Raw genomic sequence first — 13132 nt, 5'->3', positions numbered from 1 at the left:
GAAAGGGCCGCTTACAGGCCGCCCCAAACGGGTGGTCTGTAATGCACCTATGACTTCAATAATCTTTCCTTCCCAACCCCAAAAGGAAATAAGAAACTAAAGTTTCTCTTCATAGCTGCCTCCTAAAAGAACTGAGTGAGGAACAAGCCTGTGAAAGACTGCAAGGATGGATTTATCTGTTATTTAAGCCTGGTGGCTCTGACATTAGTGGGCTAGTTGATCTCCTGGGGGGGGGGGGGTTAGTCTGAAGTTTAAAAGAACTAGCCTCCAAATAATTTCAGCACATTGGAAAGTTATTTTAAATAGATACACTACCCTACTGACATCTGAATGACCAGCTTCCCTTGGCCTCAGTATCTACTATTGGGAGCAAAGTATAGGTGCATCTGCACTGTAGAAATAATGCAGTTCGACACCACTTCAACTGCAAGGGCTCTATTTCACAGAATCCTGGGATTTATGTTTTTGTGGCGCACCAGCACTCTTTGGCAGAGAAGACTAAAGACTTTGTAAAATTTCAAATCCCTAAATTCCAAAGGATGGAGCTACATCACTTAAAGTGGTATCAAACTACATTATTTCTACGGTGTAGATGCACCCTATATCTTAATGGACACAGGAGCTGTGGTAGATGAACTGAAACATCCCGTTAAAGATATATCCATGCAAGCCTACATCCATGCATACATGTGAAACCCGTATACATTATTTGTTTGGTCTAGGACCTGTTCTTATTTGGTAAGTTCAGAAAGAGAGGAAGAGCTAGAGAAGAGAAGAGCTGAAGTTGCTGGGGCTAAGGATTAGGCTCTTTTTTCTTTAAATAAGATAACAGGATTTTTAATAAGCTTACAGTTGTAAACCACTTAGAGACTGCTTAGGTGGTATGAAGCAGCATATAAATGAAGCTGCTATTGCTATGTGTCAAATTTATTATACAGTTAACATATTCAGTGGTAGCCATGTTGGTTATATACCAAAGTACATTAATTTTTAACACCTTTGCCTAATGAAGAAGCCAGTGGAGCTTCAAATGCTTGCATCAAGTATTTTGTGCTTTTAGGTTGTCCCAATAAAGGCATCATTGTTTTGTGGATTTTGGATGTTATTGCACTTTATTATATAATTTTCGAATTGTTGTTAAATCTGTGGTGTGTGTATTGGGACTTAAATTGTGATTGGTTTTCCAATATTCAGTTCTAAGTGCCCTTGCACACAGAACCCAGAAGGAGGTAAAATTTTTGCGAACTTGAAGTCCATGTCCTTCATCCATTTGTGGGCGTCAAATGGAAGGGGATAAAATGGGGTATGAATATAGGCGAATTTCAAGCCAATGCCATTTTTGCAGGGGGGAGGTGTCCGGAACAGATCCCCCATGAAAATGGAGGGGCAACTGTACATCTCTTTGGACTGAGGAACCAATCTAGAGTGGGTATAACCAGATCACAAACACACTAAAATCTCCATTCCTTGGCTTGGTAAGCTGCTTTTGTGATGCAGAAAGAAGCAATCCATACAGCTGTCATCAATCTTTTGCCAGCTGAAACCGAATCATCACATTTCTAATAACTGACAGTAAAAATAGGTAACAGCTTGAGAAGGTATTTCCAGGATGGGTGGCATCTTACACACAGGGTTTGCTCTTCTCATTGAAATGGCTCCTTTTGATTCAGTCAAAGCTCACAGAAAGAAACATCTCATGGCAGAAATAAAGTGTACTAGACCACCAATGAATGCCAGGTGCTTTAAGCTATATTTCAGAAGAAGGAACTGGCCAAGTCACCTCTGAGTAATCCTTGCCTAAGAAAACCCTATGAAATTCCCAAGATCACTATAAGTCAACAGACAACTTGAATGCCACATACACACACATCCCTCTGAATGTGGGGGGGTGAAACTAGTCCTAGTGGACTATTCCTTGAGTTGTTTCCCTCATCAAATGGCTCCGTGTTCTTTCATGCTCCCCAGGAGATGCTTTTTCTTGAGGCTGCAGATTGTTTAACATAAACCACCATGTGACCACCTGGAATTAAGTCAGACAAGTTGCTATGAAACAAAGCAAGTGGGCGTCCTGGAAGAGAAAATATTTTGGATGGGTGGGAAAGGAAGAGAGAACAAACAGGATCAGTAAGACTAGCTAAGAAAATGTTTTTAATACAGGCAGAAATTAAATTAGACATTGGAAATGTTGCAGAAAGTGAAAAAAGGCCCAGCTATGTTCTTCTATGATCGAGTCCCCCAGCACCCCAGCACTTTTTGGACAACAGCAACAGAATACCAGAATTGGCAGCCGTAGTCCAAAAGTAACTTCTCCAAGTTCTAGCCATATTCACTGTACTGTATATGGTATATGAACAACTCAGGAGACTGTTCCACTTAGCTATGTTATGCAGGTGTGGCCAGTGGAGGCCTTTTTCATTCTCCTGAGATGCTTTTAACTTAGGGATGGAGAACTTTTGGTTCTTCAGATGTTTCAGACAACACCCAGAATCCTTATCCTATATGGCCAATGGCAAAGATTAACAGACAATGTGATCCAAAATGTCTGGAAGCTACAAACTTCTCTAGCCTTGCTTTTACTGAAGACACCAAGCAAATGGGTCAGGGGCCCTCTGTGAGCAAAGTGATCTACCATTGAGCTATAAGCTATTTGGAAAAGACTGAAAGACAAACCAATATAACAAGGATGATTCAGATAGAAATAGAATGGGCCATCAGTACCTACTGGGGTTTGGTTCCAGGACTCCCGTGGATAACAAAATCCGTTGATGTTCAAGTCCTATTAAATATACTAAAATGATGTCCCATATATAAAATGGCAAAAACAAGGTTTGCTTTGGGAATTTATATTATTTTTTAAAATATTTTCAAGCCACGGATGATTGATTTTGTGGATAAAAAAATCTGTGGACACAGAAAAGCAACTGCATAGCAGTTGAAACAACTGGTGCTATACATCAGTATTGACTCTTATTAGCAGATGTTAGATGTCTGGAACATAATTCTAGACTTGGATAAGGATGGTTGCACAGTAGCACCAGACCATCCTAAGTCCATTTGATTTTGGAAAGTAAACTGTTAGGCCTGGTGAATTCTGGGATGGAAGACTGCTAGGATATACTAGGGATCTCCAAGAAAGAATCTGGATGCCACAGAGAGTCACTGCCAGTCAGAATTGATGTTACTGGGCTACATGCACCAATGGTCTGGCTTGGTATGTCCCTGTCTTACAGAAAGGAGCTGATCTTATTCCATCCTAAACACCAGTGGCCTGCTAGCTTTAATATGTAGCCTGTATTAAGAATATTAGCTGAAAAGGTTATCAAAGTGTCAGCAAAAATGATGCAATTGATGGTATGTATTTTTTCTTAAAGATACACACTAGCTACTTTCAGTGAAAGTCTGTAATCAGGGCTAAATAAAAGGTGTTTGAGAAACCTGTTGTTTGGAGATTTGAGAGATTGATAAAAGAATATAATAAATGCTGTTATAATTATAAGCTCAACTTCTAAACCTTTCATCTCAAATACTCAAGAAGAATTTTATCAGTTGCATTTCTTTGTTCTGTCTTTGATGGATGGACCCAGAAACTATGTAATGATGCAAAATGGATCTGTCTCCAAATGATAGCAAATGGAAACAGACCAGAATCATTTTATATGCTATTTCTATTAATGGAGGATACAGATTAAAGGTAAACAAGCTCTGTTGTACATTCACCTGGAGATAACTGGAGAACAGAAGTAACCCAGTATAGCGGTTTGAGGGGGGGGGGGGGGGTGGAATCAATCAAAATAATTCATTTAAAATGTTAAGAGTGAATAATGTGTGTCCAAACAGTAAGAAAAAGAAAAATCCAACTATTGAATCCAAATTTTGAGAGGAAAATAAGATAGAATTCAATTAGTCAATCAATCAGACAAATCACATGACTTGTAGTGGAGTTTACTTGACAAGGAAACTAGAACAGCTGAATTTTGACAGCAATGAAAACTGAGAAGTGGGCACAACCATGAACTTATCTATATTTTAGGTGAATCTCGAAAGTGTCACCTTGCCAGGTGCACTACTACAGTATGAGCATCCCTTATCCGAAATGCTTGGAACCAGAAGTGGTTTGAATTTCAGATTTTTCCTGATTTTGGAATGTTTGTTTATAAATAATGAGATATTTTGGAGATGGGACCCAAGTCTAAACACAAAATTCATTTATGTTTCATATACACCTTATACACATAGCTGGAAGGTAATTTTGTACACAATGTTTGTAATAGTTTTGTCCATTAAACAAAGTTTGTGTAGACTGAACCATCAAACAGCAAAGGTGTCATCAGCCACCCATGCAGACAATTTTGGATTTCACAATACTCTGGATTCTGGGATTTTAGATAAGGAATACTCAACCTGTACTGAAAACTAAGCAGTCTTTCAAAAATGCTGAGGATGATGTCAGTGTTTGTTAGCCTTATGTTTCTTTCCTCAAGTCTCTTGCTCTTACCTGTCCATGTCCTCTGCGGAGTGATGGTAAAATGCTGACACTGTGGATGGGAACTGCAAATGGCAGCGGCTTCTTCTGCATTGTGAACAGAAAGCATGCATCTCAAATGGCTGTAGGATGGCCAGCACTTATAGTCTTCTGCATCTGCACTGTGGAATTGCTTTAGGGCAATGTATTCTTAGAGGCAAGAAAGACAGAAGAAGAAGGCAAGCTATTATCATGTATACAAAGATGAAATCCAGACATTTCAGTAGATCATAATCAGGGAAAACAGGAAGTGAAATTAATGCTGCTGCACTTGCTTCTCTGCCTCATCTAAAACCGATTTCCCTGCATTTGATGATGTGGGCTAGAGTTTGCAAAAGCTTGTCTTTATTTGCTGCAACAGACCAGAACAGGAGTGGAGCTTCATCCCTAACTCATTCAGTGAAATGATATGAGACTACCCTCATTACCCATATTCCTGATGCTGACATGCTTGCTAACCATGATTCTTCATCAGCAACATCTGCAACATTGGTCTAAAACAGGGGTGGGGCAACTTTTTCAGCCCAGGGGCCAAGTTCCAATTTGGAAGGGGTCTTGAGGCCACGTTCCAGCAGTGGGCAGGGCTACAGGAACAGGGTGAGGCCAAAGCAAAGTGGATGGGGCCAGAGGTGAGCCTCATCAGTCTAAACATGTTTCCAACCAAAGCATATAAAACAAAACTCAAGTATCTGGGTGCATTCTTATTCAGGAAGAAGTCCAAGAGTTTGCCAGGCTGCAAAGTATAACTCAGTGCCATGTACCAGCTTCCCAGGCTTCTTATTTCTTAATGCCAATCACCCATTATTGTGGCTTGGGAGACAGAATTAAGAGATAACTGTGCCAGGGGCTGAGGGCCATTTTCTTTTCACTTCTGTTCTCCTTGGTGAACTATTTTCAGATGTTTGGGGTTGGGCTTGGTAAGTGTTATGGGCTTTCATTTGGTAAAACCTCTATATATGAGGCTTGTTTTGCATTGTTTGGGGACAAAAATAATAACCTTTTAAAAAAAAAGTTTTCAGGGGGATTCTAGAGGCACATCCAGCCGCCCCCCCCCCTGCCCCCCGTGTGCCAATGTCAGGTGTTCTTTGCTGGGATTAAATCATAAAAGCGTTAAAAATATCATGTGAAATCTTTTAATCTGTACCTTTTAAATGAGATGTTTTTTTCTGTAGATAAAGACCAGATTTGTACAGGTGCAAAACTTTCTGAAATGCTCTCAAGGTTTCATTTGCTCCATATCGCAGATCACCTACATTTGCAGAGGGGGTGAAGGTAGAGATATTTTAAGGAGAAAGAAGCTTTTTTGGCAGCACTTATTTAAATCAACGTTTTAAAAAAATATTTCATTTTAAATACCTGTGGCATTCAAGATGTCCTTCAGAATGGGTTGCAAAGTCAAGGGTGCAGTGTGTGGTAAGAGGTACGTGAAGAAATACCTACAAAAAAAAAATTACATTTTTTTTAAAAAAAAAACACCTTATACACTACATCAGAGATCTTCTGGACTTAAGTATGACTTGACAGGAGATACTTAAATCTCATTATTTCTGCACATTGTAGTTTTGAAAGCATGATCAGCTACCAAACCACAATGAAGTTTGCCTTGCTGGACTTTGAAAAGATATAACAAGGTGGGCTGCTCTGCAACCTGAAGGCCAAATCTCACTCTGATTCAGTTTTAGCCATCCTATGCAGTCTGTTCATCTTATCTCAGTTTGAAAACAGCTTTTCCATTGTATTTATTTGCAACATTTTAAGGCTGCTCAATAATAAAATGGTCTCTGGAAGGCTTACCCAACTTTCCTAATCCAGTACTCTCCGGGGCTGGGATACTGTTAGTGGTATATGCAAATTTACACATCCATATTTCTTTCTTTCTTTCTTTCTTTCTTTCTTTCTTTGCCATTCTCTGAGGCGGAGAGAGCGTGAATTGTCTAAGGTCACCTAGTGAGAATCTTCTCATTTTTAAGGGTCTAGAAAAGAGTAAATAAATAATAAAGATTCAACTTACCGGTATGCATTGAAGAGATTTCTTTTCTCATTTATACCTTCACACTTCCCCTGTGTAGTGCATTGGAGAGCAAAGCGCTTCGTGGGGAATTCCAGTATGCAGTCCTGATCTTCCTGGCATGACAATTCTGTGGTGGTCACATCATCCAAGTCTGTTGCTTTCAGGGTCCCATTCACCATAACAAATTGCCTGGGCTGGAAATCCAGAAGGCCAATGGATCCTAGAGGAGAATTTGCCAAGTAATAGAGAAGTTCCACCAAGTCCAAGCAAATCTGAAAGAGATGCAATAAAAACAGATCAGTTGCGAGCAATTGAATAAGTGGGGAAATTATAAGGTTAGCTCATATACAAATCTGGTTTGATTATCATCACCCAGAATTTGGAACTGTTGTTGCTTTTATTTGTAACACCCAACCAGCATGGCCTTCCTGGTAGGGGCTTCCTACTCCCACTTTTTTTCTAAATCAGAATAAACTTCTTCATGGCAGGGGGCTGGACTGGATGGCCCTTGTGGTCTCTTCCAACTCTATGATTCTATGATTCTAGTTCCCTTCATTTCTGGAAAAAAAAAATACAAGACATATACCCTCTACATTTTGAGAGGGGGGCTGGCTTCCAGCAAGCCTGGGAGAGGGCAAAATTTTCACTTAGAATTTGTCTCCCTCTGCTCTTAAAAAGAAAAGAAAACTAAGTCTCCACCACCATCATCATCATCATCATCATCATCATCATCATCATTTCTTACCCATCTCTTTCCATGGGGAACAACATCAATTAACAAACAACATCAGTTAAAACACATTAGTTAAAATACACGTCAATTTAAAAGGACAAAAAAGCTATCCACATATTAAAACGATCCACATTTAAAATTCACAATTTAAAAATCATCTGGCTAAGCCTGCTGGAAGTGACTGGTCTTTAGTGCTCTTTTAAATTCATATAGCAAATTCAGCTGTTGAATCTCTTCCGTAGATCTGAACTTGCAGAAACCACAGGATCTTAGCCAACCTGTCAGTATCTCTTAGCTGTCATGTTAAACAGTGCGTTGAATGGATGGTACTGACATGCCAGGGGTGGGCTCCATGCACCACATGCAGCACCTAAGGCCACTATTGTGACCTCCAAGAACCTACCCCTGAGGTAAAAAAAAGTGTGCAAAATTATTTTGCTCACTTCCTGTTGTTAAAAAGAAAGGCTGCTTCCAGGCCCATTGTTGGTGTGTGCCTTCAAGTCATTTCTGACTTATGCCAACCCTATTACTGGGTTGTTCTTGTTTTTGGCAAGATTTGTTCAGAGGTCCCCCCCCCCTTCCAGGCTAGAGTGTGTGACTTGCCCAAGGTCACCCAATAGGTTTCTATGCCTGAGCTCGGATTCAAAACCTGTCTTCCAGAGTCATAGCCCAATGTAGCCCTCCAAGGTCTCCTGAGAGGCCATAGTAGCCCCCTCCTCTTCCACAGTTGCCCACCTCCACTTTACATGAATGGCCTTTCAAAATAATCCAGAAATTTCAACCAGCCAGCCTCAGCGGAAGACAAAGGCAAACCTCTTCTGAACAAATCTTACCCAGAAAATCTCATGATAGTTTCACCTTAGGGTCATCATAAGTCGGAAACAACATTAAGGCACACAACAGCAAACAGACATTCTGACTGTATTTCGACAGGTGTAGATTGGCATGAAGGCATTGAACTTATCTGGGAATATTTTATTTATTTATTGGATTCATATCCTGCCTTTCTCTTCCAAAATATTTTTGCATATCTTAGGAAAATAAATATCTTATTCCAAAAGATGCTGAGAATACACTAGCCAGTATGGATGCTGGTTATTTTTCCAAGCTCTGCCTTCTCTTGTGTAAAGACAAGAGGGATTTTTCATCCTGGAGAGGAGTGACCAGTGAGGTCCCATAGGGATCTGGAGACCAGGATTCGAATCCCAACTTGGCCATGGAAAACCCACTAAGTGACCTTGGGGAAGTCACACTCTCTCAACCTCAGAGGATAGCAAGGGCAACCCCCCTGAAGAAACTTGCCAAGAAAACCCCATAATAGGGTTGCCATAAATCAGAAATGTCTTGAAGGCACACAACAACTGAATGCTCTTACCCAAAGAAGAAGTTTGCTTTCCTCAAAATAACAATCAATAAATAATTGTTTGCATGTTGCTCCATTGGCCACCCCCAAGTTTCCTATAGCTAGTGCCTGTCTCAGACCTGCAAATTCTAATGCAATTTCAAAGCCATCCAAATGAGCCTATCCAAAAATCCCCACCACCACCACCAAAAGTGAAAAGTTCAAAATCCCATTTGCCCATGCCACCCTCTGGAGACCTTTGAAGGGGCTCAGTCTGGGGTCGAAATGCTACTGATAAAGCTCATTTGGTTTTGTTTTCTTACTTTAAATCGTTCTTCCCAGGGGGTTTGCAGAAGTTGAATCATCTCCAAAGGCGTTCCCAACTCCAGCATGGTGACCACCTTCATTTCAGGACCACTGATGTTACTGTCAGAGCATTGACCTAGCAGCTGTCATGGGAAAAAACAACAGAGGCACAGAGGTTGCCATTTAAATACAGATGCAAATTCAGAAAATCAGATTTCTAAAGTTAAAGTGAAGTTTATTGTATGTTCATGTTGGGGGGGGGGGAGGATGGTGAATAAAGATTTACAAAAAAAAAAAAAAAAGGGGGGGGGGGGAATCAACTACTACTGTGGGATCCAAATCCAGTAAAAATATCCCTACATGGTTGATTCTAAGCATGCTGATACTAGATATACACTATAAAGTTAATTAGTCTAAAATTGTGAAGTTGAATGCTTACACCGCCTGGGGAGAACAATGCATTCCCATTGATGTTTGTTTACCCTTAACCCAGCCAAAAGTAATTTTCCTTCCAAAGATGTACAGCAATTTGCTCTCTGTAGTTTTCTCTCTTCCCTCCCCTTCTATCAGATCATTAACAGCAAGTAAACCAAGAAGGGAGTTCACAATTAGTTTACAAAATGCAGATGCAAAGAGGTTGCTTATCTAAGTGCACTTGGTGTTTGTGATTTAAATTATTTTTTCCTACTTTATCTAAGCCCAAAGAAACCCTCATGCACAGTTGCTGACTTGGCCTGACACCCCTCACTCTTTCTTTTGTACAAATATGCAAAGATGGGGAAAGCAGGTATCACAGCATGATACATCAGCGTAGTGTAGTGGTTCGAGTCTTGCACTAGGACTCTGGGAGACCAGGATTCGAATCCCTAGTCAGCCATGAAAACTGACTGGGTGATCTTGAGCAAACTACATTCTCTCGACCTTAGATCAAGACAATGCAGTTGCTGTTGTTGTGTGTCTTCAAGTCGTTCCCGACTTATGGTAAACCTATGATGGTTTTTTTTGGCAAGTTTCTTCAGAGGGAGTTTGCCCTTGCCATCCTCTGAGGCTGAGAGTGTGTGACTTGCTCAAAGTCTCCCAGTGGGTTTCCGTGGCCTCTATGGTCATGGTGGAGATTTGAACCCTGACCTCCAGAGTCCTAGTCCAATGCTCTAATCACTACACCATGCTGACTTTCCACAAAGACTGTTACTTCCCCAGACTGGGTTTCCATGGCTGAGCCAGGATTTGATCCTTGGTCTCCAGAGTCCTAGTCCAACAGTCAAACCACTACACCACAATGGCTCGCTACAAAGCCAAAGAAAACCTCTTTTGGGAAAAAAAATCTAGCTAAGAAAAATCCTAGTGTTAGAGTCGACTTGTAGCCACACAAGAAGATATCGCAGGGCATGTTTTAAGAACATAAAATGAGCACTACAGGATTATTTCATCTGGGGCTAAGGAAACTGTAGTCTGCCAGATCTTCCATCATTCAGTTCCCAAAAACCACACTCAGCATGGCCACTGATAAGGGATTATAGAAACTGCAGTCCAAGACCTCCCAATTTAGTCCAAGATCTTATCACTTACACGAACCAGCTGGATGCTTTGGGAAGTTCACAAGAAAAGCAAGGACATAACCCTTCCTTGTAGTTCCTTATAGTCCAAAGCACACTGTCCCTGATGCCAGTCCTGGCTGGTAAATTCTGGAACTTGTCATCCAAAATTAAAATTTCTTAAGTTCTGGTCCCCTTTCAAAGCCATTTAGCTAGTTGCTACCATCACCTCTTGCAGCAGCAAATTCCATATGACCTATGCACTGTGTGAACTAGTATTAAAAAGAGCCTTTCCTCATTGTACTCCATGTTTGCACTGTCAACTATTGCAAATCCAACTAGGACCAGAAAGCATTTAAGTTGATTCATCAGTTGGTTAATCATTGGTTGATTTAATAAGGGATGTGTGTTACCAAAACCCAACACATTTTAAATGGTTTGAGAGTTGGACTATGACTCTAGGGAGCAGGGTCCCAGTCCCTGGTCAACCTTAGCTGGGTGGTCATGGGCAAGTCACACTCTCTCAGCCTCAAAGGAAGGCAATGGCAACCCCGCTTTAAACAAATCTTGCCAAGAAGACCCTGCGGTAGACCACACAGCATTAAAAAAAACTCAGTCAGGTTTTTAAAAGCCTCATGGCATAAAAATGTTGACCTGCTCACACAAGGAAAGCAAGGATATATCTTTGAATCCTTTCTCCCAGTTGGTCTCAAAGCAGCTACAAGATCCCTTTTGCATCTTGATCTTTCAGTTTCTGGGGTACTACTACATGATCCCTTTGCCTATTGATTAACATAGATATATCTTTGAAACCTTTGTCCCAGTTGGTTTCAAAGCTGCTGCAAGATCCCTTTGCATCCTGATCTTTCAGTTAGCCTAATGCAGTTCTGACTTTGAATCCTATGCCCAAGGAAGGCAAGGTGGCACAGATTTGGGGATGCATCAGAGAGACAGTTGAATGGATGCTCCTTCCTCTGCCCTATGTGCCTTGAGGAGGCATTTATTTCATTTCATTTCTATGTGCCGCCTTTCTCCCAGGAAGGGACCCAAGGCAGCTCACAAAGAAAACCATTTTTAAAAAAATACTTTGACAATTCTTCCACTTGGCATCCCTGACCCTGTGTATCAAAACCCAACGGGTGACCTTGAGCCAGTCACATGCTCTCAGCCTCAGAGGATGGCCATGGCAAATCCATTCTGAACCAGCCCTGCCAAGGAAACCCTAGGATAGGCTTTGTAGTGGCTGTGTGCTTTCAAGTCCTTTCCTAAGGCAACCCCACCATTGGGTTTTCTTGGCAGGTTTCTTCAGAAGGAGGGTCTGCCATTGCCAATGCCATTGTCTTGTGAGCTGCCTTGGGTCCCTTTCTGGGAGAAAGGCAGCATGAAAATGAAATAAATCAAATGAAATAGATCAATAATCAATCTATTGCCTAAGGTGGGCTCAACATAAATCGGAAATGACTTGAAGGCACGCAACAACAGCAAAAAAACCCATGCCCAAGGAAGGAAGGCAAGGTGGGACAGATTTGGAAATGCAGCTGGTGCCACCTTGCCTTCCTTGGGCTTGGGTTTGTCAGACTCATGCCCAAGGACAAGTATAGGGAAGTAATAGTGCCACTGGGATAGCTGCCCCTTTAGTAACCCCTACATGCCTTGATGATGCCAGGATGGATGCCACTGGCCTGGATGACCCCTTAGCAACCCCTACCTGCCTTAATAATGCCAGGATGGTGCAAATAATGCCACTAGCATGGATGCCCCCTTAGCAACCCTTACATGCCTTGACGGTGCCAGGATGGTCCAAATAGTGCCACTGGGATGGGTGCTTCCTTAGTAACCCCTACATGCCTTGATGATGCCAGGATGGATGCCACTAGCATGGATGCCCCCTTAGCAACCCTTACATGCCTTGACGATGCCAGGATGGTCCAGACTCTGCAGCAACACCTCCTCCTTCAACAGCTTGTAAGTAGCCAACCGGTGGCACCCTCCACGGTGCCCATAACGTCGGAGGCAAGCAGCCACGTCGGAGCCAGCCCAGTGGAGGGCTTTGAGGGCCACCACCAGCTCTCCTCCTCCTCCTCCTCCTCCTCTGGAGGGCAAGGCAGCCCTGAGCACCAGCTTGGTGATCCCAAAGCCCACCAAGCCCAGAGTCCTGGCCCGGCTCAGCTCCTGGCAGCCCAGCCTCTCCGCATGGGCATCGGATGGGTGCAAGGTTTGGAAAGCCTCCTGTGTCAGGCTCCGCAGGTCCCTCTGCCTCTGCTCCAGCTCCTGTGCCAGGCTGAGGGGCATCGGGGGTCGCCAAGGGAGGGAGAGCACCGCCAAGGCCAGGGCCAGCAGGGCAGGGGCAGCCAAGAGGGCCCACCAGCCTGGCATGGCGAAGGGGCACCCAGAAGGAGCAGCCCCAGCAGCGGAGGCTAGTCCTCCTCGCAGCCTCTGGCAGCCTCTTCTGGCGCAGGAGCCCAAGCGGAGCAGGCTCTGGAGGCGGGCTCCCAGGAGGAGGGTCCCTTCCAGGCTGGGCTTCCAGGGGAAGAGGAGGGGGGGCTGGCCCTGGCCATCCCCTGAGGCTGAGAGAGTGTGGCTGCCTTGCCAGGGAGGGGTCAGGGCCTTGTTTTCTGGGCCTTCAAGTCTTCTGGCGACCCTAAGGCCACCCTCTGGTGGAGTTTTCTTGGCAAGGCTTGTG

General features: G+C 42.9%; 1 protein-coding gene across 1 annotated transcript; it reads right to left on the bottom strand.

Moving 5' to 3' along the window:
• Positions 1-503: 503 nt before the first annotated feature.
• On the bottom strand, positions 504-12872 carry LOC121919236 (extracellular tyrosine-protein kinase PKDCC-like). Its single transcript, XM_042445622.1, has 7 exons — positions 12358-12872; positions 8932-9057; positions 6534-6805; positions 5879-5958; positions 5667-5771; positions 4496-4672; positions 504-2068 (listed from the first exon to the last, which is right to left on the bottom strand). Exons 1-7 carry the CDS (start codon positions 12823-12825, stop codon positions 1953-1955), a joined length of 1344 nt encoding a protein of 447 aa, XP_042301556.1. The 5' UTR covers positions 12826-12872; the 3' UTR covers positions 504-1952.
• Positions 12873-13132: the final 260 nt, after the last annotated feature.

Source organism: Sceloporus undulatus, chromosome 1, assembly GCF_019175285.1.
Source record: "Sceloporus undulatus isolate JIND9_A2432 ecotype Alabama chromosome 1, SceUnd_v1.1, whole genome shotgun sequence".
NCBI lineage: Eukaryota > Metazoa > Chordata > Lepidosauria > Squamata > Phrynosomatidae > Sceloporus > Sceloporus undulatus.
This window is presented reverse-complemented; position numbering and strand designations above follow the sequence as displayed.

Bases quoted from the DNA above. Each gene is read 5' to 3' on its own strand.
- LOC121919236 (XM_042445622.1), bottom strand. From the start codon at position 12,825: ATGCCAGGCTGGTGGGCCCTCTTGGCTGCCCCTGCCCTGCTGGCCCTG. The intron at 5,959-6,533 runs GTAAGTTGAATC...TTTTTTTTGTAG, and splicing joins AATCTCTTCAATGCATACCG to GTATTTCTTCACGTACCTCT. The intron at 5,772-5,878 runs GTATTTAAAATG...CTGCAAATGTAG, and splicing joins GGACATCTTGAATGCCACAG to GTGATCTGCGATATGGAGCA.